Source organism: Mytilus trossulus, chromosome 14 (genome assembly GCF_036588685.1).
Source record: "Mytilus trossulus isolate FHL-02 chromosome 14, PNRI_Mtr1.1.1.hap1, whole genome shotgun sequence".
Classification (NCBI taxonomy): Eukaryota; Metazoa; Mollusca; class Bivalvia; order Mytilida; family Mytilidae; genus Mytilus; species Mytilus trossulus.
In genome coordinates, this window is record NC_086386.1 from 58,047,881 (window position 1) to 58,073,898 (window position 26,018).

The 26,018-nt window shown below is 31.6% G+C and overlaps 1 protein-coding gene across 1 annotated transcript; it reads right to left on the minus strand.

Annotated features, from left to right (window-relative positions):
- Positions 1-6,073: 6,073 nt before the first annotated feature.
- Positions 6,074-14,053, minus strand: LOC134697916 (uncharacterized). The gene is made up of 3 exons (XM_063560202.1): positions 13,087-14,053; positions 6,957-7,163; positions 6,074-6,161 (listed from the first exon to the last, which is right to left on the minus strand). The coding sequence occupies exons 1-3, from the start codon at positions 14,031-14,033 to the stop codon at positions 6,074-6,076; spliced, it is 1,242 nt and encodes a 413-aa protein (XP_063416272.1). The 5' UTR covers positions 14,034-14,053.
- Positions 14,054-26,018: the final 11,965 nt, after the last annotated feature.

Here is a 26,018-nt window from a genome sequence, read left to right on the forward strand (position 1 = left end):
ACATGTTCAAATATTCCTTTATCATTTTATCTAAGAGGACAATATTATTGTGTCCTGCTTTTTATTGTTAAAAAATGTACAATATGAAATATTTGAAAACTATGTCCAGCTTTTCATTTCACATAGTGAATTCTTTTTTATAAGGGTAACGAGTATTAATTTACGAATCTTAATTCTTCAAAATATTCATCTGGTCAAAAATCATAGAACTGTAACATGTCGGATAGTACACATCGGGAAAATTTTCATACATTTCAAAATTTGACCAAAAAAGACAAAACACACCACAACCAACCTTTTTGGTTCTATAAAACATGTAAAAAACTCACAGGGTTAACACTCTGTTTTACGTCCCAAAGTACACAAGAAGTCACACTAAATGTATTTCATTTTGTATCTACATATCTTTAAACTGTTTGGGTGTATGTCTTACTCTACGGCAATCCATATCTATTGAATGTAATTTTCTTTTTGTGTTTGTTACTATTCCTCTTTAGTTTTTTTGAAAACTTGAACAGACATTTAGAATATTAATTTTCAGCCATTAGTCACCTTTTCGCTCGCTATTGATATAAATTATCATACCAGATGAAATACATTTCGATTAGGACTAACTATGTTTGGCTTATTAAAGATTTGTTCTTTTTTGTGATGAATTTTGAATTTGCCTCATAAACACTAAACTAAATGCTACTTCATCGATTTTTTCTATATTACTGAGTGAAATTTAGACGACGAATTATCTTTTAAAAAATGAATGTGGTTTCAAATCATATAATAACATATTTACTTAGGAGTATTTTCTTTTCCTTAGATCTATGTATCGGCATATGTTTTATTGCAATGTTGGTATCAAAATACATAAAAAAAAGTACTGAACTCAGACACATGTCGGAGGAAAATCAAATAGGAAAGTCCCTAATCATGGCAAAATCAAACAACAAAAAACATCAAAAATAAATGGACAACAACTGTCATATTCCTGACTTAGTACTGGCATTTTCAAATGTAGAAAATGATGGATTAAACCTGGTTTTGTAGCGCTGAACCTTTACTATGTACGAAAGTGTCATCAAATTCCGTTATATTGACAACGATGCGTGAACTAAACAGACATAATAAGTAAAATAGTCAAAATATGGGTACAGCAGTCATCATGGTGTTACAATTTTAAAAGAAACATTTTTGATTGTTTGAACGAACTGTCACAAAAAGTATTCAGCTTACTTATAAGTAACTGCTATAAATAAACTTGAAGTTCATTAGTTGAGGGATCACTAAATTATCTTCGAGGTTCAGGCGAGCTCGTTCAGGCATTTTGACAGGGGAATGTAAGTTAGGGGGAGGGAAACCTTAAGTGGATGTTTAAAGCAAATGTATATCCAGATCAAATATCATCCGACAGAAAAATGTAACAGATTATGTTGTTATTTTTCTTCAGCAGGAAAATATTTCATTGTGATATATAATATTCCATCGCCTTGAATTTTTTTTTTGAAAGTTAAACTGATATAAACAGTTAATAAAAAAAAACCCGAACAACTTTACTAATGCATAGAAATTGTATAGTAAGATCTTATGACAAATCCTTGCTAATACTATGGACCAATAATAGTGATTTGAATAAAATCTAAATTAGTGAATACAAAAATCAACTTTAAAATATATCATAATCGGAAATATTTCACAGATTATGACAAATGTATAATTAAAAATGATATTCTGAACTGATTTTTGAATGAAATATCATTATCTTAAAAGACAATTATCATGAAACATTTTAAACAAAACCGTACTAAGTAATGTCACAAATATTAATTGTGAATTAATAAAATAATCAATAAGAAAATAAGGAAAGTGAAATACCGTGTCTGAAAAATATTTACTGTGACAAATTCTCCACCGGCAAAAGCAATACAGAGGAAGAAATAAACCGTTACAGTTTCACAGACACTGGATAACCCACTGTATAAGTTATAGCTATTTCATATCTTTTGTATAGTTTTGTGGTGTTTCGTAAATTATACCATAGCTTTTGTTGAAAGCCCCGGCCTTATCCTCACGAGACCGTCTTGTGAGGTTAAGGCCGGGGCTTTCAACAAAAGCTATGTATAATTAACCGTCTCGTGATGTTAAGCTTTCAACAAAAGATATGATATAATTTACGAAACACCACAAAACTATCCAAAATATATGAAATATCTGTTTTAACCTATAGCATCTTTTTATCTTATACGTTGTTAAGAATCAGCGCTAGCTAAATAACGGGCCTTACACACAAACCTCCGCCTACTTTCCTTAATAAGAACGGGATTCTGAAACCGCGGGAATATCAGTTAAACCTGAATTTTCGACACCGAAGGCTTCACATTTACATTAGTGTCGGATAACTTTACAGATTTATAGACAAAGATGTGGTGAAGGGATTAGATTTACTGGAAATGGATGCAAGATAAGACACAGATTTTTTTTTATATTTGGAAACTCTCTGTAATCCCAGATTAAGGGTTATTTTTTTTTTTATTAATTTTCATCTCAACGGTCGAAATGTTCAATTATTTTTTATTAAAACGAGAAAATTTATTTCACCAGAGCTAGTAATAAGGTTTTTGACCCCTTCTGCAGCCATGTGAATTTCTAAATTTTCAAATGGCAATAGTATCAAAAAATCTAATGAATAATAGAGATGGGTCATTTTGTACATATTCCAAGGAGAAATTTTGTGCAAATCTTTATTTTGTATTGTTTCATTACATTTAATAGAAAAGGCTGTTTTGTGGCAAATATAACCAAGATTTTTGTAAAGTTTAATTAAATGGGATTTTAAATTATCACGATTATAATCACATGTTGATCATAGGTAATTTACACAAAAACTTTAGCTTCATTGCGAGTAACCAGTTGATATAAAATTTTAACGGTCCAACTCATTTTGTAGATTTTTTTTTACCAAATCATGTTATCCTCATACAACTACTATTCATGCTCATCATACTTCTTTCTCTTTCGAAAAAAACCAACATCTGACTAACCTGTGGTTATCAAACATACCGGATTATTGAGATTGCACGAATTTCAGAAAGCGAAATTTCATGCCAATACAATTTGTTTATCATTTGTTTTTCTTTGTGAAACAATTCGTTCAAACCTTGGCACACTTAAATCATCAAACAAATGTTGCGTCTCCATATGCCAAGACTGAGGAATAAAAAACTGAATCAATCAATTAGAATACTGCAAACAGGAAAACGTGAACGTGCCGCGACAAGAAAATTTGACGTCATAAACTTGCTTAAAAATGTACTGTCCTTCCGACAATGATACCAGTAGACGGGATTTGTTGAATTCCATCAAAGACCAGATCAACATGTAGTGACAATGCAACGTCAATAGAATTTAATTACATAACATCATTTTTTACGCAGATCTACGGCCTCAATGTCAACTGCTAACCAAATTGTTGAATGAATTTTGCACAGATTTATGCCATAAATGTTTCCCATTAACTGATCATGAACTGCCAAAGAAACGACTGCAAAAAACATGTATAGCCTTAAAGTTGCAACCGCATGATTGCCAAAACCCATTGAAATTGGTGGAACAACGTCGAAATCAGAAGGTGCAAATCAGAAACCAAAACGTGCCGAACAGAATTGGTTGACCTTTCTGGTAATTATTTTGGCGTTTGTTACAGACGTTGCGCACGATATTTGTGTCACTTTGGAAATGTGGGTTAGAAGGCGGGTTATTCAATTTCAAGCTCTAATCCTATACAATAAATGTCCATGTCATGCATATCATTCGAAAGGAAATAAACCACAGAAATCAATAACATAGATGATTTTGTGCTTTGTCTATTTTTTAATGAAAAACGTTGCTCATTCCGATGCCTATACCGTCATTTCAAGGGTGTCCCGCTGTTACAATTTTGTTTTATCTGTGTCTTTAAAATTTAACAAGACATCAAATTGTCATTTTGTGCTATTGTTGCAGGCAATTATTCGCAAAAATTAAAAAATGTTCATGTATCTTTCTGTTCAAATTCAATAGAATTTTGCATTTGCACACACTTGAAAAAATAAAACCATATAAAGAAGCAACTTCGAACATCTCTTTACTTTGAGCGGCATTTTCACATGAGTAGAATATAAGGTCAACGTTTGAAACTTTCCGTGGAACAACGTCATTATCGTCATTTTATTAGGAACGTCGTGTAACGTCACAGGCATTCATTGCTTTTGACGATGACACGTTCAATATTTTTAACCACAAAATTTGAACATTGAAAATGACGTAATCAATTCAACTTTTGAACTGCACTTTTTTTTAAAACATTGAATTAATGAAAAAACTTTCTGTTCATAATTTGGTTTACAAAAATTGAATATTTAAAAATGGGAATTAAAAAGAATAATCTAGTGTTGCGTTTCTAAAGTGGGTCAGTATATGAACCTCCTTAAAGGGGCGTGCCCGCCATTCCATCCCTCTGATAAATGCCTCTGCAAATTTAAATCTAAAAAGGTAGCTGTACATTGGAGCCTATGAGGATACAATCTAGGTATATATTTCAATAACTGAAAATGAACGCATATTTTAAAGTAATATATATTGATTTTTAAAACTATTCGTTTTGTTGTTTTGAGAGGGACTGTTTGCTTATTTTAAAATATAGGAGAACAGAGTTAGTGTACGTGTTTTCGATTCCCACCCTAGGCATTCATTTAAATCGGCTAGTGCACAGTGGGTAGTTTAGCTTAGTGGCCCGCACTGACTCTGTTGTTCTAGATCTTGTGATAAAAAAGCGGCCAATACCAGGTCTCCTTTTCTTTTCATTTACAACAAAACCATGGTATAATTATGAAACTTATACCATAGATAACTATGGTACAATTTTCGGTTATTGTGATTTATACGCTTGTTGCATTCCCATAGGTTACAATGTACAGCTATAGGTTAATACTTGTTTGAATTTTGACAATTAGATATATGTATGTAAGTTGTTACTGAGATTAACTGTGTTGTATATAATTACATAGAAGTAAGCTTCGACAGTCTTGTGAACCATCTTACATAAGCTTTATAGAGGCAATCCGCCAAACACCTGTCCTTATTTTAAAAGATGTCGAAGGCTTGTCTCGCTACCTTTTTCCCCCTATCACCGGTAAAGCAGTACCAAAGCAAAATTAAGATACGAGTTCTCGAGCATCAAAACGGCCTTCGTCCATTGTATGTTTTAATCCCAGAAGGGATGTCTAACGTGCAAAGCACATTGTTAAGTTGATAATGACATAAAAAGGCTAGTCTCGCTACGTTCTCCTCTCCTATCATATGTAAAGCAGTACCAAGACGACAGTAAGATACATTGTATGTGTTCTCGAGCATCAAAATGGCATTCGGCCATTGTTAGTCTTGATCTTAGAAAGGATGCCTGACGAGCTAGCACATATTTAAGTTGATAATGACATAAGAAAGACAAAAACGTGTGCGTAAACTGAATCTCATAACAGAGGTACACATATTTCCCATGTTCTAAAGTCAGTTCCAAAGGAATGATTGTAGAATTTAATACAAACTTAACTTTATCTATCATTATTAGGTGTAACACACGGATTACTCCTTGCCTCTTTATTGCAGTTAAATTGAACCAACTGACGTTGCCGGGCGGACAACTCCGTTCCTAGAAATAATGTATCCAATGTGCACTTTGAAAATACATATTCAATGAATATAAGCGACTTGTAATATTGCTTGTTTTTTTAAAAAAAAAATGATGCCAACATCAACCACCCAGAGACAGCATCACGATAAAGGTTCATTAGTGCATACGTAAGAAACGTTTTGTGTCTTTTATATATCATCTTATTGCATTGGGAATCGCGCAGATCTATGGCCTGACAAATTTGGCTACATGTCAGTGATATACAGTACTTATGAATGCATCTAATTGTTTAAGAACGATATGAACACAGTTGATATACAGCTCTACTGTAGTTATTGAAAAAAATACAATTTAGATACGCACTATCCGCTTAAAAGATTTTCGACATTAGAAATGTATTTACATCTTTATAATTCACGATACTTTGATGATTTTGAAAGTTGGCTGAAAAACACTCAGCATTGGATATTTGATCTGAAAACTGAATACATCGCCATCTGTACTGTAAAAGCATATTTAGATTGTGTAATAACAGGTATCTTTCTTTTCCTGCCATTTTGTTTTCAAAAAGATTATTTTCCTGGATGAAATAATGCGGACAAACGGAAAACTCCACACAATCGATCAGTCTACAGAAACATCTCATAAAACAAGTTATCAAATTGTCGGGTGTCCATACTTCGGGTTCTATTTCCTCTGATATCCAGAAAATTATTGTTTTCAAGAAATACGAACATAGTATATCTTTATATCTTATATCTTTATTTATGACATCCTTAAACAAAATTTTCACTAGAGCGTAACACAGTAGCTGTGTATGAGTAAATGTATAAATAAGAAGTTTTTCTCCAACTGAGAATGAAATACGCCATTCCAATTCTTCGTGTGTTGATACAAACTGGTGCAACACTCCATGCTTTATGACTATCTGCTTTGTCTTGTGATTTGGCCAGGAATTATTTGACTTAGTTATCTATTGGGCTACAGTTTGGCCCAATATTTACTATGTAGACAACGAGCAATGTCATTTAAGCCAAACCTGTTGGTAACACATGGTCCGTGTATAATTGGAGAAGCCTTATTCAAAAATAAATGTTTAAGTGGGAAATTTGACAGATAATATTTCCCTCTAAATCGTTCACAGAGTTTTTGCATTTTGGAATGCTTACTTATCAGACAAAAGATCGCAAATTCTGGTTTAACATATTCAGTCTTGACGTTACAAATGTTAGCTAATAAATACTTCTTTGAAGGGTTTGCAAGTGCAGATGGTATACTATGAAATATATTGACACACCTAAACACAAACATATTATCTATATCACTTCCACGCATATCGAGACCTTCACCAAAACTTCCATCGGTAATGTTGACTGTTGTACCAACACTAGCTAAATAATCACGAACTGTATGCATCAATCTATTTGTGTCCACGTGATTTCTGGACCTACTATATTTTGACACATATACTGATACAGGGATACCGATACGTCTTTTGTTAAATCTGTAAAATATATTTGAAAATATTTTTATTTTATAAAACAGCTAGTGTACTTATAAACACCAACAAAACAGCACAAATTATATGATCTGTCTGAAAACGGTAAACGTATATTGCGACTCTAAAATATTATGATTTAAAACTTATTTAGTCAACTTTGGATGGTCTTTTTCAAATACATTGTGTAACAGATTAACTTAATATATGTTATCGAAAACACAAATATTACAGACTTTCAAGGCACTCATTTATAAAACTGCATTTTTTATAGTTTATTCAGAAATATTAAACTTTCAAACACCATAAGTGTTTGAAAATAAATGCATTATCTTCTTTGTCATCTGATATAATGTCCTGTAACATGTGTTATACAATATGGTACAAAAACGTGTAAAATAACACGTCTTTATTCTGCGATGGGCATTTCTTTTATTAATTGATATATATATGTATTTTTTTGGGGTGAACACAAAACGCTTTTCAGTTTAATTTTTCAACAAACTGAAATTCTACACTGATAGTTCGAAACAGATTGAATTAAAAAAAAGTTTCACATAGGAAATATTTAAAAGTGTTTCCAAAAACAATGAAGAAAGTCCCTATCTTTATTTAGATTTATTACAGTGAGAATAAAAACCACAATTAAATCTTTAATTAGATTTGAGGGAAATAGGTTAAATCCAGGTTTTTCATTTCGCCAGTCAATTGAAAATGTTATTTTTGTAACATCATTTCAGGTTTATGGTAACAATTATTTGAATATGCGTTTCGTATGAATTAAAAATATACTTTTCAGTCGAAAATCAAGCTATTTAAGTTGATGCAGCAACACTTGTCTGTATTGTAGTTAGAAACCTGTAATGGCGTTGTCCGTGTTATTTGACACTTTTATTTACAGTTGATGAAGAAACCGAAGTTAGACATACGCTTTTACACTTTTCACATTATATATTTTTTACAGACTTGTATACATTAATAAGTTAACAGGTATATTTTACACCCAAGTTTGAATATCATATGAATTTCTTCGTAAACTTGAACAATGGAGAAAAAAAAATCTTTTGTATTTCGGACTGATTTATATTTAAAGGATAGCATTTAACACGTTTAAGAAAAAAAATTGAGAATGGAAATGGGGAATGTCTCAAAGAAACAACCACCCAACCATAGAACAAGCAAAGCATATTTTAATTTCCGTGTACGTGTTTGTCGAGGAAGTTTTATAATTTGTATCACTCAGTACTTGCATAAGTTTGATATTTGATTATTTTTCAAATAATTTCCTCTACCATTAATTATATTTTTATGATTATTTTTCAATGGAAATATTCAAAGAAAGATGACAACATATTGTGAACTGCTCTGAACCCTTAAATTTCCAATATTTTCCAATGGACACCGTCGAAAAGCAATGCACAAAACCTGTGAAGTAAATGGTTTCTTTATTGACAATTTTCTGAATTTACCCAGGTTGTATTATCATTTCACTTAAATACAAACTGGTATAAAAAGAGAGAAAGAATCCGCATCTTGAAGTTTTACCACTAAAAAGAGAGATGCTTCTCCCATGTGCAATTGGTATCCAGCATCCAAACATGTGCAGACATACAACACAGACAAACATACCATCTGGATAAAAATAAAAAAAACCACCCAGATACATAAACATTAAAAAATTAAAACGGCAACATAAAAAATGATAAAAGTTGTTTGTAAATTTGAGAACAACGACTACAAAAAAATAATAATACAGTTGATAGTTAAATGACGAAGACGCCGATAGAATAGTGTTTGTAGTTGATAGTACATGTCGTATCAGGTCAAACGTTTTGAGTAGTGTACACTGTACAAATTAAGTAAAATATAAGTACAAAAAGGGTCAACAAGGGCAAACAAAATAGATGCAACACTGTAAAAACGTCTCGAGTCCGAATCGACCTTAAGAAATATGTCGTCTTTTTTCCCCTCAAACATCTGAAAGTTTTATGATTATCTATGTTCCACTAATCTCATTTTAACATGTTTATATTACGATAACCGTACAGATGTACTATAATCTTCTTTCGAAGTTATATTTGTCATTTTGTGAATAATGTCGATATCGCAGATGAATGTAAGTGAAATGCATATAAAAAAAGAGCCACAGAACAATATAGCCCTCTCAACCTTAAGAAGTGAAAGTAAACACATGGATCGTCTTTATTCTAACCAAGTATCGGTTTTATTTGTAACATCTAAATTTAAAGGGAAAGAGCCCCATGTGTGCATCTTTGCATTTTGAGCGTCATCAATTTTTAGCTTAAAATGTTATGAATACTGACGGACTTTAAAGATGCAACACTATATTATTCTTTTTAATTTTCATGTTCAAATATGTGTTTCTTGTAAAATTATTGTATTTGCATACATTTTATTCATTTCTCATTTGTCTAAAACAAGTTTGATCGAAACTGAAACTGATTTAGACATGTTGTATGTTGAAATGATGTGGTAGCACTGACACTCTGTTTTTCCGACACAATGAATGTGTAATCTTCGAAGGCAATGACTATATGTAATCAACGCAAAGTTATCAACAAAAAAGTTCTGGTTGGTGTGTTGAGTTCTATTTTGTTCCTTCTGATTTGGCCTCATTCCCACCATCTACACACAAGCAGTAAATATGTCTTGCAATTGATATGGCGTTGTCAAGTATATCTTGATCCGGTCATGGGGGGGGGGGGGGGGGGGGGTCATAAACAACGCCTGTCTGCTAGTATCGGTGTTGTATGCACAATAATCAGAGTTCCTGATGTGAAATCGATTAGCAACAACATGTTTCTGCATTCTTGTTTGCAATGTTCTAATGGTCCAATTCAGATTTTTATTGCACATGGTCGGCAATATGTATATGCAATATTGTTTTACGTGTGAGTATTGATTTAAAGAATTGTCCTTTCATAAATAATACAACTTAGAAAGACAAAAAATCTTGGGTTTCAAATATTGCTTGAATTTGAGAAGTTCGTGCCACGTAATTATATTACCTCGGGTGAGTCAGGTATTTGATTTGTGAAACCAAAAGGAAGTATGATAATCGAAGAGTAGTTACATTGGGATCAATCATGATTTGGTAAACATAAATTTCAAAATGTCTGATGCACTTTTAAAATCCGTCAGTATAGAAGGCTTACAGGAACATTACTAAATCAAAATTATTTCATTTATAAGACAATAAAGAAAACACCAACTCATGTGAAAAACATATTCTGTAAATTAAGAAATGTTGCTTGGATTCATATGCGATTGTTAGAAAACGCAATAATAGTTGAAATGCAGCATACCGTATTTACAACTAATGCTAACAATATTCAAAATGTGATTTTTCATATTTCCTTCCGAAACATATACTGTCGTGTTTTTATCAATACTGAAAGCAGTAGGTTCTGTAAGACCCTTTTTTGGCCCCCAAATATAGCAGTTTTACAGAATTGTGAAAATGCAATCTTTTAGTTGTTTACTGGAAAGCAGTAATTTTCTGCTACATACATATGGGCTGTTTTTGACAATACAATGCACATATATCGGGTTCTTGCATCATTAAGTTATGCCAAATTACTGAAGTCTTCACAATTTAGGCATTTAAGTTAAATTTTAGACAGTTTTCGTCTTAATTGAAAGTGGCCGCATTCGTTTTTATTCATAATATTGAAATGTAAGTTGCATTTGATGATAATACATAAAATATATAAAGGTTGAGTATGAACACGGATGCTGTCACTTTCATTTTTGGCAAAAACATCTGAAAAGTGACGATGTTTTTGGTATATTTGATAAATTTTCATATTAAAGCTTGCATCGGAGCGTTTTTAATGACTTAATCAGCTAAAATCTTTACATAAACTGTATGAATCAATTGAGATAGACTCTTAAGTGTTTAAAAAATGTCCAAAATCTGTCGTCAGACGAACCTGAAATTTGAGGCCAAAATCGGTCCTTACAGGGCCTACTCCTTTGCGGAAACATTCGTTTATTTACATCAATGAACTTTAAAATAACAAAAGCATAAGCACTCACGAAATCATTTATCAAAATAAATAAAAAAAGCAACAGGAAAATAACGAATTCACCAACATTCCAACTTACTTCATTTTCAGAAAACGACATCTGTTTACAAGCAGAACCAAATACAATGAAAGTCTCAACTATGAACTGGCTTCCGAAGCGACATAAAAAATCTTTCAAATATAGATTTATTTCATCTTCTAGCCATTGTTTCACTTCTAAATTGTCATTGAATATATAATTACAATTTATGACTAAAATTAGCAAAGATCCATCAAAACATTATTTGATACAAACATTTAACAATACCTTTAGATATTTGGATGATATATTGGCTCTCAATAATGACGACTTCAGTATGCATACTAAAGAAATTTATCCTGTTGAAATTATTTTAAATAAAGTTTAAACTAACAATGACCACTGCCACATCCTCGATCTTGATATCTATAGCATTAACGGGAAGCTTAATACAAAAATTTAGGATGAAAGAGATGATGTGTCATTTCCTATCGTTAATTATCCATTTTTAGATGATGACGATCCCTTGTCACCATCTTATGGTGTTTATATATATCTCAACTTGTAAGATTCGCTCGTGTATGTAACAACGTCGTATTAGATTGTAGCGAGAGAAATTCATTTATTACTAAAAAAATATTACCTTTAAACAGACTTATTAAGAAGGCATATAGTTACGATACTGTTGTCAGGTCATTAAAGATTGCACATTTTGGTTTTAATATTGATTCATTAACTAAAACAATATAATCAATTAAACATGATTAATTGTTCATCAGCGTAAGTTAAGAGGTTGAGAAATCTTTCCAATTAATATATAACGAAGTATCGATGTTCCGGGCTTGTCAGATAAAATCGCTAAATGATATTCATCAAAATTACCAAACACGTAAATTATCTTGATTAAGTGATTTTTTTTTACAAGGAATCTATCATAGATAGTCTTTTCAATCGCCTAATCAACAATGGTAACGAAGATAATAATTTCACTGTCTCAGAGAAAGCTTGTTTGGCTGATGCTTTGTCTCCCATTAACTGTAAAGCAGTACCGAGACAATAGAAAGATGATGATTTAACAATTACATCCTCCCCAATGAAGTAGTCTTCGTCAATTGTCAATTTAAGATCTTGAATGGAATTTCGAAATTTTAGCTCGTTTTTTAGATGGTAATGGCATAGGAAAGACAAAAAATGTGCATAAACTACCGGCGGTATTGCAATAACAGTTCTTTCAATTAGCAGTTCCATTGGAATAAATGTAGAAGTTTTAAAAATGACATAATCTACCAGTACTTTTTTTAACAAATGAACCATTCCTAGCTTTTGTACAAAATGCCATTTAACTATAAGACGTTGCATGACTGACATTTCCGCTCCGCGGAATAGTTTTTCAGGTGTACACTTCGATAATGCATACGAGATAATTATGAGAGATTTCTTATATTGGTTTGTCTTGTAGAAAAACGAAGCAAGCATCAACCATCCAGAGACAGTATCATGGTTGATGTTCATTAGTAGATAACTCAGGCAAGTCTTGTATTGTTTATATTGATTCTTATTACTGATTGTTCTGTTCAGATAAACAGACTGGCAATGTTTGTTGCACATGATTGACATGAAATATGCATATAGGTTTTTCAGTTCCTTTGAATTATAAGACATACTGTTATGAACAACCATACTTAAAGTTTTGTATTTGCCACTTACTGAAGCAACACGAATAATCACGTTTGAGTTTAACAATTTGTGTATATCTTCATAATAAATTTTACTGTGATCATTTTGAAGATTGCATCGCAAAATAGAAACATGTGATATTTGTTTAGAGAATAATATGCATCGCCATCGATAGCTAAATAACACATGAAGTGTATGTATTAAATTAGTCCTAGCTAATCCTTCTATCTTATTCTCAAACATATTATTTTCTGGAATAAAATAATGTGGACAAACTTGATACTGCACACAATAAATCAGCCGACGGAAACATCTCATAAAACAAGGAATCAAATTAGCAGGTGTCCATGCAGACGGTTGTATCTCTTCTGATATCCAAAATATAATTGTCTTCAAGTAATAGGAACACAATAAATTTGTACATCTACTATCAGTATTTATTACATCCTTTAAAAGAATTTTCATGAGTGCGTAGCAAAGTAACTGCGTATGACTGAACGTATAAATAAGAAGTTTTTCAGCAACTGAAAATGAAATTCGCCATTCAAATTCCTCGTGTGGTGATCCTTTAGCACCGATTGGTACAAACAGCACACCGTGATCAATGATCAACTGTTTTGTGTTTTCATTTGGCCATGCACTATTTGATCTCACAATCCATCCTGATGCGGCTTTAAACCAAGATTTACTATGGAGGCTAGGAGCCATGTCAAAAAGACCATGAATATCGGATATGCAAGGTCCATGTACAAAGGGACCTAACTCGTTTAAAAATGTTTGTTTGAATAAGACATTTGAAAGATAATTGTCCATCCTGCATTTTTTACAAAAGAGGGGATGAGGACTACCGATAAGTTGCAACATAACAAAACCTGGTTTTGTACCTTCTGTCATCATTGAGAAATTTGTTTTTGAACGACTAAAAACAATAGGCGTTCTGCTATCGTGAACCTCGATGTCCTTTAAGACAAACATAAGATCTAGATCACTACCGATCATCTGCAGTCCTTCACCAAAACTTCCGCTTGTAATAATCACTTTTATGTCGTCACTGGAAAGATTATCACAAATTGTGTTCATCAGTCTTATGGTTTTAACGTGATTTTCTGTTCCAACTACGTATTTACACATATGACGATAAAGGGATGATGACACACCTGAAACAATAAATCATCAACAATACTTTATTTAATTATCAACAATAACCTATTTAATTATCAGGAATAATTTATTTATTTATCAGGAATATTTATTTATTTATCAGGAATATTTATTAAGTTATCAATAGCATATCAATGTAAAACATATGCTCGGTTCTGAAAACGTACGTCTGCAAATGAATTAAATTGACAATATAAATGAGGAATGTGTCAAAGAGACAACAACTCGATCAAAGAGCAGAAAACAGCTCAAAGCCACAACTGGGTTTTCAACACAGCGAAAAAATCCCGTGCGGCACAAATGCGGCAGGGGAAAACCTGTTTTATGAGATATCAATCATCCCCCTTTACCTCTAGCCAATGTAGAATAAACAAACAAACATCAATACGCACTGTAATACTCAGTTTAAAAGAAGTCAAAGTTAAACTGATTGAAATATTGTCTTCATCATATAATACTTCAAATACTTTGATAATTGTGAAACGCACAGTCAGCTCCATTAGCTTTATCGGGCTCTCAGGTTTTAGTTGACGATTGTTTGGACTTATAATTATATCTTTTATTGAACATATGTATAATTATTTGTTTCCATATATAATTCTTTTGCAATGAATTAAAAAATAATAAACAAGTGCAGATAACTAAGATGTAAATGAACTTTTATATAGATATATATGCAAACAGGAACATATATTACAAAAACGGTTACCTGTATATAAACACTGTGTAAGAAGATTATTTCTAGCACAAGTTCCCTGAACAAATCATTTTTTACAACTTTTCTTCAAAAAGAATAATTAACAGCTTCAACAAGTACATGAACTTTATAGCGATTGAAAAATGTATGACTTCGATATATTTCTCTATGAAAAAAAGGATATGTCTATATTCTTCATGTTGAAACGAGATAACGACCAGTCGGTTGATCTTTTACAAGGTATTTTGTTGTTCAATCTGATTTAAAGGACACCATGGATTCAAGTAAACTATTAAGGATGTCTTTACTAATTTTATTTGACTTCAGTACAACATATTTGACTACACTACGAGAATAGTTCATCAATACATAATGGTTATTGAAAACTCATTCTATATTAGCCAATTTGATTTACACCTTTAAAAAAAAAGTTAAAGTCATATTTGGAACAAAAGTTGTGTTCTTATTCCACAGGTTAAGAGGCAGATAACTACATGTAATAACTAACATTTTTCCATAATTATACGTTTGTGATATTTGAATTTTCCATTTTTTATGTCCAATGTTTTACGTATAAACTAATCTATATATTAACATGATCAATACACTTGTTTGCTTATATACTTATGGGTGCTTATCTTACCCATTTCAAGGATACCATGATTTGAATAATGCAATCTATTTGTATGTTTGAAGCGTACACATCAAAGTCTTACTCAAATTGATATTTCATCATAACTTAATTCTATAAACTGGTGAGCTGCTCATATATTTGAGGTCAAAATGTAACAGGAAAAAGCCTAAAAAACAAAACTAGCTACGCTAATATAATTTTACCATAAGTTTATGCTTCAAGTAACGCATTATAAAATTAGGTTAATGTTTTGCATACGTCCGGTAGACACCAGCCAATGCAAACGTTACACACAACTAATAATAGAAAAAGGTAGGAACATGTTATTTGAAGCAACAAGCGAGTTTAAAATTTGTTATGGGCAAATTGTACTGTGTTTATAATTATAAAGAGCATATATGACAGAATATATCCCAGATCTGTCATCAATACCAAATGAAATAAATGATAAAAGAGACATTGATAAATAGTAAATTAAAACATTCATTGAGCAATGTCCTTACTAGACTAGTCACGGAAAAGTATGCAGGAGTAAAACATAGCATTTAAAAAAAAATTCTGATCTCAGTAATGAAACATAAAAATACTTATACTGAGAACAGATCGCTATAGAAACTTACTAAATCTTGTACTATTAGTATGAGTATTTACCGAAACAATAGTGAAAGTACAAAAAATATTTATAATACCATATGCGAAAACACTCTGAATGAGGTCTTATAATCTACACTGTTGATAGTGAACCAAACATTGCTAGGTAGAAATGTCTTAGTTTTTGAGTAAATTTCATATTACCAGTTAAATAAAGTACACAAACATATATAGTAGGGCACGAAATTAAGAACTTCCTTGATAAAATCAGTACCTAGTTTAATGCAGAAAAGAAATATCCAGTCTTGCTGATGTTGGTTTACTTAACTCATGAAGTAAGTAATGTGAAGACGATTGGAACATTAAAGTTTCCACGAACTGTATCGACCTATTAATTGCTAAGAACAAACATGAGTGTAAGTGTTGCGGTTTGAAAATCATAAATAATCTTTACGGATCAAATAATATGTAATGGAAAAAACATGTATTGTAAAGGTGATGGGTAAATTACAGGACACGTCCCCTATCCTGGCAAAAACCCAGGCTTTTCAAATAAAATATAACAATATACCTTTATTGGAGGCCCCATTCCTTTTATATAAGTTTTGCACTAATAAGTGTAAACCATTGTCGTGGTGAATGAAAATCGTGAAAGTATGCATGGTTTTCGTGTTCTCCATTACCGGAAATTAGCTTAGCTGATAAATAATTGATATGCGAGTTTTTACTGGTTTCTTTTTAAGGCTACATTGTCGTCTGATTCGCAATAATAGAAATATTAGAAACCTTGCTGAATTTACAGTATTGAACTTTTAGTAAATTAACTTTTACAAATTAAATATTGAAATTATCAATATAAACTGGCTTTATCTTACCTTCCATATTGTTTCACCACCTTTAATATAGATCTATTACAACAAAATAACACATTGTGCAGAATGTTAAAAAATCGCTTTGAAAACAAAAGTTTAAAAAAGTGTAAGGTGTCGCCAAGATCGATATTTTTTTACACCGGTCCTATGCTTGTAAGTCCGATGATCTTTTACTTGACAACTTATAAAAGATTCAAATATGTTTATATCCTTTCTATAATTTACAACAAATGCTAAATTCTTCCTTATGAGAAAAATACAATGACGAGAAACCTTATCTTTTTATTAACTTTTAAATTTATTTAATGGATCAAGTTTACCACGACAATATTTTAACAAAACTGAGTTTTATTTCCGGGAACGTTTTTGTCATAAAAGTTTCGTTTCATTTCATATACTTAATATTTAATATTGGATTGTTTTTACAAATATTCCCTCATTTTTAAAGTATCATACATGTTATATACATATAATAAAACACAACGAGATATAGTACTCAATTGTATGCAAAAAATAATCACCTATTCGAAATCATTTGTACTTCTTTTTTTGTTTGGCTACTAAATATTTTCAAAAACATTCCCAAACATTCAGTTATTTATTCATTTGCACAACACAAACGAAAAGGAATCATTGAGAAATGAAGTCAATCTTTTCATTTTTGATCAGTTATGGAAGGTTTTTTTTCTGCATTTAAAAAAAAATTATTATCAAAGAGGTTCCCTTACAGACAAAAAAATTGAAGCCAAAATAAGCCACCATGATGACAGCATCACGATTAATGTTCATTAATGCTTAAGTAAGACACGTGTTGTGTCTTTGATATAATCTTGATCCTGTAGGAATTGCTCAGATCTATGGAATGGGAAACTTGACAACATATCACAGATATGAAGTTTGAAAGCATTGCATTTTTTAGAACGATATGAACACAGTTGATGTACAGCTATACTGTTGTTATTAAAATGATTAACACTTAGAAACGCATTATGCGCTGAAAGATTTTTGACATTATCTTACTTTATCTTTATTTATGACGTCCTTTAACAAAATTTTCATGAGAACATAACAAAGTACCTGTGTATGACTAAATGTCAAATTTAAAAGTTTGTCTCCAACTGAAAGTGATATACGCCATTTAAATTATTTGTTGGTAACCCTTTGATACCAACTGGCACAAACAGTCCTCCTTGATTTACGATCAACTGCTTTGTCTAGTGATATTGTCAGGAATTATTTGACCTAGTTATCCACTCGGCTGCAGGTTTGACCCAATATTCACTATAAAGACAACGGGTACGGTAGATAAGGCCAGTCATGTCGATCACACATGGTCCGTGTAAAATAGGAGTAATTTCATAGAACAAAAGTGTGAAATTTGACAAATAAAATATATATCGGAATTGTTCATATTTTTTTGCATTTTGGAATTTTTACTTATCAGACATAACATTGCAAAGAAAACTGAGAATAGAAATGGGGAATGTGTCAAAAAGACAACACCCCGACCATAGAGCCATCAAGAGGTCTTCAACACAGCGAGAAACTATTGCACCCGGAGGAGTCCCTCACCTGACCCCTAAAAAATGTGTATACTAAATGTTTTTAAGTGATAATGGACGTTAAACCTGGTTTAGTATCTTTTCACTCCAACGCATATCGAGTCTTCCAACAAAACTTTCTTCAGAAATGTTTATTGTTTGACCAAAACCAAAAAAATAACCAAGAAATGTATGCATCAATCTAATTGTGTTCACTTGGTACTCTGTACCGACTATATTTTGACGCAAATATTAATACAGGGATACCAATATGCCATTTGTAAAATCTGACAAATTTCATGACATTCTTTAATCAGATAATCGGTTTACTTGTTGATATTAATGGATACACTTAAAAAGCAGCATACACTCTATGTACTGTCCGCAAACGGAAAACGTATATTTGAATTATATTATGATTTAAAATTTCTATAGTTGCATAAAATTCATTTAATAATGTTTAATAAAAGTAAACTTTTCCATATCATTTTGAAAAAAACATTGTAAACATTTGACACATTCCCCATTCCCATTTTCAATTTTATTGTGTACAACAGAATAATTATAAATTTAACGCAAATGAAATACACAGATAATGCAGACTTTGAAAGAAAATATTGATAAAACTGCAAGTTTCATTATTTAGTTCTGAAATATTAAACGTTCACACACAATAAATGGCACGGCACAGGTAGTTCAGCTAATTTTCTTTCTAATTTTATATATACATTATCTTGTTTGTTATATGACATAATGTCCTGTAACATGTGTAATGCAATATGATACAAAAATGGTAAAGGAAAAAAAAACATGCCTTTATTCTGTGAAGAGCATTTTTTTTTATCGATAATTCTATTCGTTTTAATGTATGAACACAAAACGATTTTCAGTTTCATTTTTCAACATAATGAAGTTCAGCATTGATACTTCGAAACAGATTCAATAAAAATAAGTTTCGCACAGGAAATCTGAAAATTTGCTTACTAAAAGCAAAGAGGTTATTTTTTTTGCAGTAAAACCCCCAAAAAACCACAAAGCAATTATATGAGGGAAATGAGATCAATTCATGAATTTGCATGTAGCCAGTTAATCGAAAAAGCTATTTTTATTCAACACCAGTTTGTGGTAGCAATTATTCAAATATGCATTTTGTATAATTTTAAAAGATAGTTTTCCCGCTATAGTTGAATTTAAACTTTTCAAATTTGTGCATAAACACTGGTAACTTTTAATGATCAGCATTGTATATACAGGTAATGGTTGTTGTAGATATAGTTATAAGAGGTACGATGCAAATGATTTAAAACGGACACGCGTTTTATTTTCATAAAAGAGGGACGAAAGATACCAAAGGGACAGTCAAACTCGTAAATCTAAAACAAACTGACAACGCCATGGCTAAAAATGAAAAAGACAAACAGAAAAACAATAGTACACATGACACAACATAGAAAACTAAAGAATAAACAACACGAACCCCACCAAAAACTAGGGGTGATCTCAGGTGCTCCGGAAGGGTAAGCAGATCCTGCTCCACATGCGGCACCCGTCGTGTTGCTTGTGTGATTACAAATCCGGTAAATAGTATAATTCGGTAGGTCAAATTCATGAAAGCGAAGGGGATTGTAGTTACGACGTAAGGAACATATCCGATATCTTTTGTGAAACGGTTATTCCATAACGGTCAACCAACTCGTGATGGCGTCCGTAAAATTTACGAAGGGATGATTTCAACTTCACCATTTGGAACTCTTGGTTTAATAACTTCCTTGTAAGCAGTAACCCTCTATCAAGAAAAACATGATAGGAAATGCAAGCACGGGAATATCATAAGACTCACCAAGGACGCTCAGATAATAAAGTTAAAGATCATTGAGGACTCAAAAATTCCAAAATATTATGCCAAATACGATTAAGGTAATATTATAAGTTATATGGTTCGCTACTGACCCCGTACGGATCCATAGAGGGTTAGTAAAATCCATAGGGGGTGAAGCCGGAGGCCGAGTCCCCTATGAATTTTATTCACCCTCTATGGATCCGTAGGGGGTCAGTAGTTAACCGTATAACGAATTTATCGAACGCTGGACTTTTTCTGCGGCGTTTTGTTGAAAAATAAACAATGAAACAAAACAACAATAATAGATGACGTCGCCATTGGCGCGTCATGAACCCCATATGAAACTTACTAACCCCATATGGTCTCATAGGGGGTCACCACGTGACAGCGTTTAACCAATCACAACGTGATAATTCATCTGTGGTCCGATAAATGCCTGTATTACGGAAATCCTCAGGATATCCCCCCAAAAAAATCCCACTTTTGCAAACCGTTACTTGACACCTTCATTTAGAGTTATCAATCGAAAACAAAAACGGAGTTAGTTTACGTGTATACTGTTGATATACTAATTTGTTTAAAGTTGACAGGTAAACATCAATGAAATAATAATGAAATAAGTATTCAACAGAATATGAATTGAATAACACAAATCTTACCTGCCACGTTGCTTCACATGCAATCACCTAGTTATTAACCTAGCATTTTTATATCGTGCACAATTTTTGCTTTTATATATGATGACTGTGTATTTTTTAGATAAGTTCAATACAAGAACACACAGAGTTCAAAAACATTTTTATATCACACCTACGCTTTTCATTTTTTTCAACCCCCCTCCTTGACGGTAAATTTGTCAACAGGTGCCATTACCCAAATTCATGTATTTGGTTTTGATGTTATATTTGTTATTCTCGTGGAATTTTGTCTGATGCTTGGTCCGTTTCTGTGTGTGTTACATTGTATTATTGTGTCGTTGTTCTCCTCTTATATTTAATGTGTTTCCCTCAGTTTTAGTTTGTTACCCCGATTTTGTTTTTTGTCCATGGATTTATGAGTTTGAACAGCGATATACTACTGTTGCCTTTTTTTTGGCATATAATATATATATATATATATATGTCATCGTAAATATTATTATGAGTAATAATGGAAATAGATTCTTTTGTATCTCGGACGGATTTAGTTTTTAAGGACAGCATTTAACATTTAAGAAATCATATATTTTAATTTCCGTGTTCTCTTTTGTCAAGGAAGTTTTAAATAAGAGAATAACAAGATTGACCACCTGCATATAAGCAATATTTAACATCATTATTCGCACTATAAAGAATACTATGCATTTGAGTTTTAAAAAGAAATATAATATGACCATGAAATTAGCTAGAGTAATAAAAGTGTGCATTAAAAGACACGCCCCCTTCTTGAAAATAGACTGTCCTACATGATTTTTGAGTTTTATGGAATTAAAAAAAATTCACATAACTTTAGAACTAGTTGAAATGCCTAAAATTGTTTTTAAATGTAGAAGACCAAAGATGAGAAATTTATACAGGCAGTCAGAGGCTTTCAAAGATACTTTTAAACTCTTTTCCATAGTTTTTTTTTATTTTGATAGATTTTGTCACTTCAGATTTAATACTTTTCATATTTTTTTCTTTTTCTAAATCTCTGTTCTTAACTTCTATGTTTTAGTATTAGTTTTGTTGCAATGCAAACTGTGCAGAATAATACCTACTTCAAAATTATGTGATAAAAAAAATATCTTCAAAATTTTTTTGTTAGACTGTAGCGCTACCTTAAGGTTATGATTTATCATCCTGAAACACATTGACATAGGATTATTAAAATGCATAATGTATTAAAAGATTACAACAATTCAGTAATTAATTTAATATGTGGCGTACGCGTTTACATTATGTGATTTTTATTTTAAAAAACGAACCATTGAAGACTAGGATACTAGAACAGTCAATCTCTAGAACTGTTTTAGGTAACAAAAATCAAAATCAGTTCTTAGGTTATACAAGAACTGTTCAAGGCTAAAGTTTTTAGAATAAGTTCTAAGGTAGAGACTCATTTCTTTGGTAAAACATTTCAAAACTGTATTAATATGAGCAGTAATTTAGAACAGGTATAGTTGTCATGTTATGTAAATAAGAAAACATGTTTGAGGTTTTTTTGTAGACGAAACGTGCGTCTGGTCCACACAATTTTGTGCATGGTATCTATTATGAGTTTATTTATTGACATTATTGAGGTTCCAATTGAATACAAAACACGTTTTATTTACCCACACTGGTTTCGAATCTCAGTGTGGTAATCTAATCATTTTAGTTGAAACATTTGTAATCCGTAATATAAATACATGTATATAGGACGATACTTGGTTTATTTTGAGCAGTACAATGGTATCATTTGTTATTGAATATAGTTTTACTTTTGTTTTTGTTGTGCATGCGTTTAATAGTCTATAGTCTCGGTAGTACTCTGATTTGCACTGCATAAATTTTATAGTAGTAGGGTCTATGCACTTATTCGTTCGTCCGTCCGTTCGTACGTTCGTCCGTCCGTTTGTTCGTCTGTCCCGTGTCGATCAGGTTAAAGTTGTGGTCACAGTAGTTTATGATGAAGTTACAGTTGCATCCACTTGTAACTTTGCATACATAGTCATTATGATTGGGACTTTCTAAGTATGGCAAAATTGGGTTTTGGTCCAAATTTGACGTTTCATTGAACATGAAAATGGGATTGGGTTGAACAGCTTTTTTGATGAAGTCCATCCAACTTGAAACTTACTTAGTACACATGATTTATATTTGAGTATATATGAGACTATGTGACAAATAAACATATACTAAATGATATAGTTTACATCAAAACTGGATATAAAGTCTCCAAATATAAAAAAAAATAGAAACTGGATTTTTTGTATGCCCCTGTCACTAGGCGAAGGGGGTATTACGTGTTCCCTGTGACAGTAACATTTAAAGAACACTACAATTTTTAAAATTTGGTAAAAACCACTGTCCACATGTTATGATTTTCAGAATATCTTTTTTTTAACAAAGACAACTCAAGTATTGCTGTTGTGTGTTGGTTTATGGCTCATTTGATCTGTGGTATATAGTTATCTCATTGACAATCATTCCACATCTCCTAAATAAATAAAACAACAAAAACTTAAGGCATAAATCATGGCATATCTTATGAAAATTTCAGAATTTGTCATTCTGGACCATTTATTATCACCGCATAATACGGTATGGGTTATGTTCGTTGTTGATCATTGTACAGTGCCTTATAGTTATTATCATCCGCATTCTTTGGTCTTGGGTTAGCTTCTCATTTAAAATCCCACAACATCTCCTCATCTATCATATCCATGTGTATAACCATTTAGAGAATGCAGGACAGAGAGCCCTAGACAAAAGGTAACAGGAAAAGAGGTAATCAAATTTGTCTTTGATTTACACTTTTTATGTGTTTTAATTTATATAACGTATTTTCGTAAACTATTTTATGTAAAACAACTTGTATAACAGCTTAATTGTTATACAACTTATAATTGTCTAGAAAATAAGCTAATACAATGTCGGTTTCAATAATAATTTTATAGTTATTTTGTTTCTTAAAAATATTTGTATATGTAATACATGCACAAAATTTGAATGGTTTTACAATAGTCATTTTTGGGCCCTTTATAGCTTGATGTTCGGTGTGAGCCAAGACTCTGTGTTGAAGGCCGTACTTTGACCTATAATGGTTTTCTTTTACAAATTGTGACTTGGATAGAGAGTTGTCTCATCGGCACTCACACCACATCTTCTTATATCGATACATGATACACAATATATTTACTGAACCTGAATTCGTGACCATAAAATGTGAAATTTTAATAGGTAATACTCAGGATGTTAATTTTAATAAGTAATACTCAGGATAACATTGTATTTTAATAATCAGAAATAAGAATATACATGTACCTAGTATAGGTAATACACAGCTGTCACCAAAACAGTAAATTGTCTTGGGGTAAAAAGGAGTAGGTCCGGTAAGGACCGATTTTGACCTCAAATTTCAGTTTCATCTGACGGAAGATTTGGACCACTTTTTAAACACTAAAGTTCTATTTCATATGATTCAATTTATTTATGTAAAAGATTTAAACTTACTGAGTCATTTAAAACGATCCGATTCAAGCCCAAATATAAAAAATCTACCAAATATGCGACTTTTATACACTTTTCAGATGGTTTTTGTCAAAAACGAAAGTGGCCGCATCCGTGTTCATCCTCAATCTTTATATATGTTATGAATTATTATCAATTAAATGTTCCATTTCAATATTTTGGATGAACACGAATGCGGCCACTTTCGTTTTACACGGAAACCGTCTAAAATTTAATTAAATTGCTGGAATTGTGAAGGGTTTCAGTAATTTAGCATGACTTAAAGGTGCTAGTACCCAATTGTATGTGCATTGTATTGTAAAAAACAGCCCATATTTATGTAGCAGAAGCATTCTTCTGCCCAATAAATAACTAACAGTTTAAATTCTAACAATTTTGTAAAACTGCATACATTTTGGGGCAAAAAAGGTTCTTACTGGACCTAATCCTTTCAAATGGTCATACATGTAGTTATCACAGGTGACTTAATAATGATTTCCCTTTGTCATGTACGCGTTCAAATAATTTTGCTGGATAATCAAAACAATTGGAAAAATAAGTATGAAGCAAAATGTTTAAATTTTATACTGTTAACAGTTAAGAAATGCATTTTTAAAGGCTATATTGGGTAATTATTTGTCAACTTAAACATTTGTAAAAACTGCATAGCATTAATTATTACAAAATGTAATGAGTAAGAATTTAAACATGATAGCTATTTTAGTTGGCCGTCTTGAGATAAGGTTTTCCTATAACATGTTCTTGTACAAGGACAACAATCATACAATTAACCTGAGACAATTTTATTTTTCATGACACAAAATCTCTACATGTACTTGACAAAGTCCAAAGCAGAAGATCAGTGAATGAAATGCTGGATTTTTCTGTAATCTTCTGTTCTTTCAGTATTTTTCTTTACTGTAACAACAGACAAATGGCCAATCTTTAGTTATTATTTGATATTATTTGAAAAAGAAATCACCTGATGAAATTAATGAATCAATAAAAAATATGCCAAGTGTAAGTCTCAATTTAATAGACAGCAACTTAGCATAATAGTACAGACCTCAGAACGCATGAATGTAAAAAGAAAAACCCAATCTTTAAAGACTAGGCCAACTTCAAAAAGGCAAAGACTTGAATAAATATCCTTAAAGTAATCTCAATGGTTAATCAGATAGCGTCTAGACAAATACACACAAAAAGTTATGCATTTAATCGATTCCAATCATTGTTAGTTGTTTATTTATGACTTTTTGTAATTTGAATATGTGTTTCAGTATATTATAATTTAAACATAGGAATTTGAGTCAAACGGTCGAACATGAATTTGACAGATAATGCCCCTTTAACAATGACTTTATTGCACATATTAACAAACATGCAAGGAATGTATTTTTCTAATTTATTTTCGAACTTAGCCTAATGGTATACTAGTATCATGAAATTAAGTGAGCCTGAGACAACTCAAACATCAGAAATCAAAGGGAGATAAACAAGCATATCCTTAATAATATTTATGTACGTTTCGGCAAGAAAGTTTATCGACAGGTCGTAGGTATTTCTATGGTCACCAATTACCTCCCTTAAATAGCAGACTTATTCTTG

Excerpts from the sequence above, each read along its gene's own strand:
- LOC134697916 (XM_063560202.1), bottom strand. The coding sequence starts at position 14,033 with ATGTGTAAATACGTAGTTGGAACAGAAAATCACGTTAAAACCATAAGA. Across the intron at positions 7,164-13,086 it reads TTAATACATACACTTCATGT|ATTTAACAAAAGACGTATCG; the intron begins GTTATTTAGCTA and ends TATATTTTACAG. Across the intron at positions 6,162-6,956 it reads GATAATATGTTTGTGTTTAG|TACAGATGGCGATGTATTCA; the intron begins GTGTGTCAATAT and ends ATGCTTTTACAG.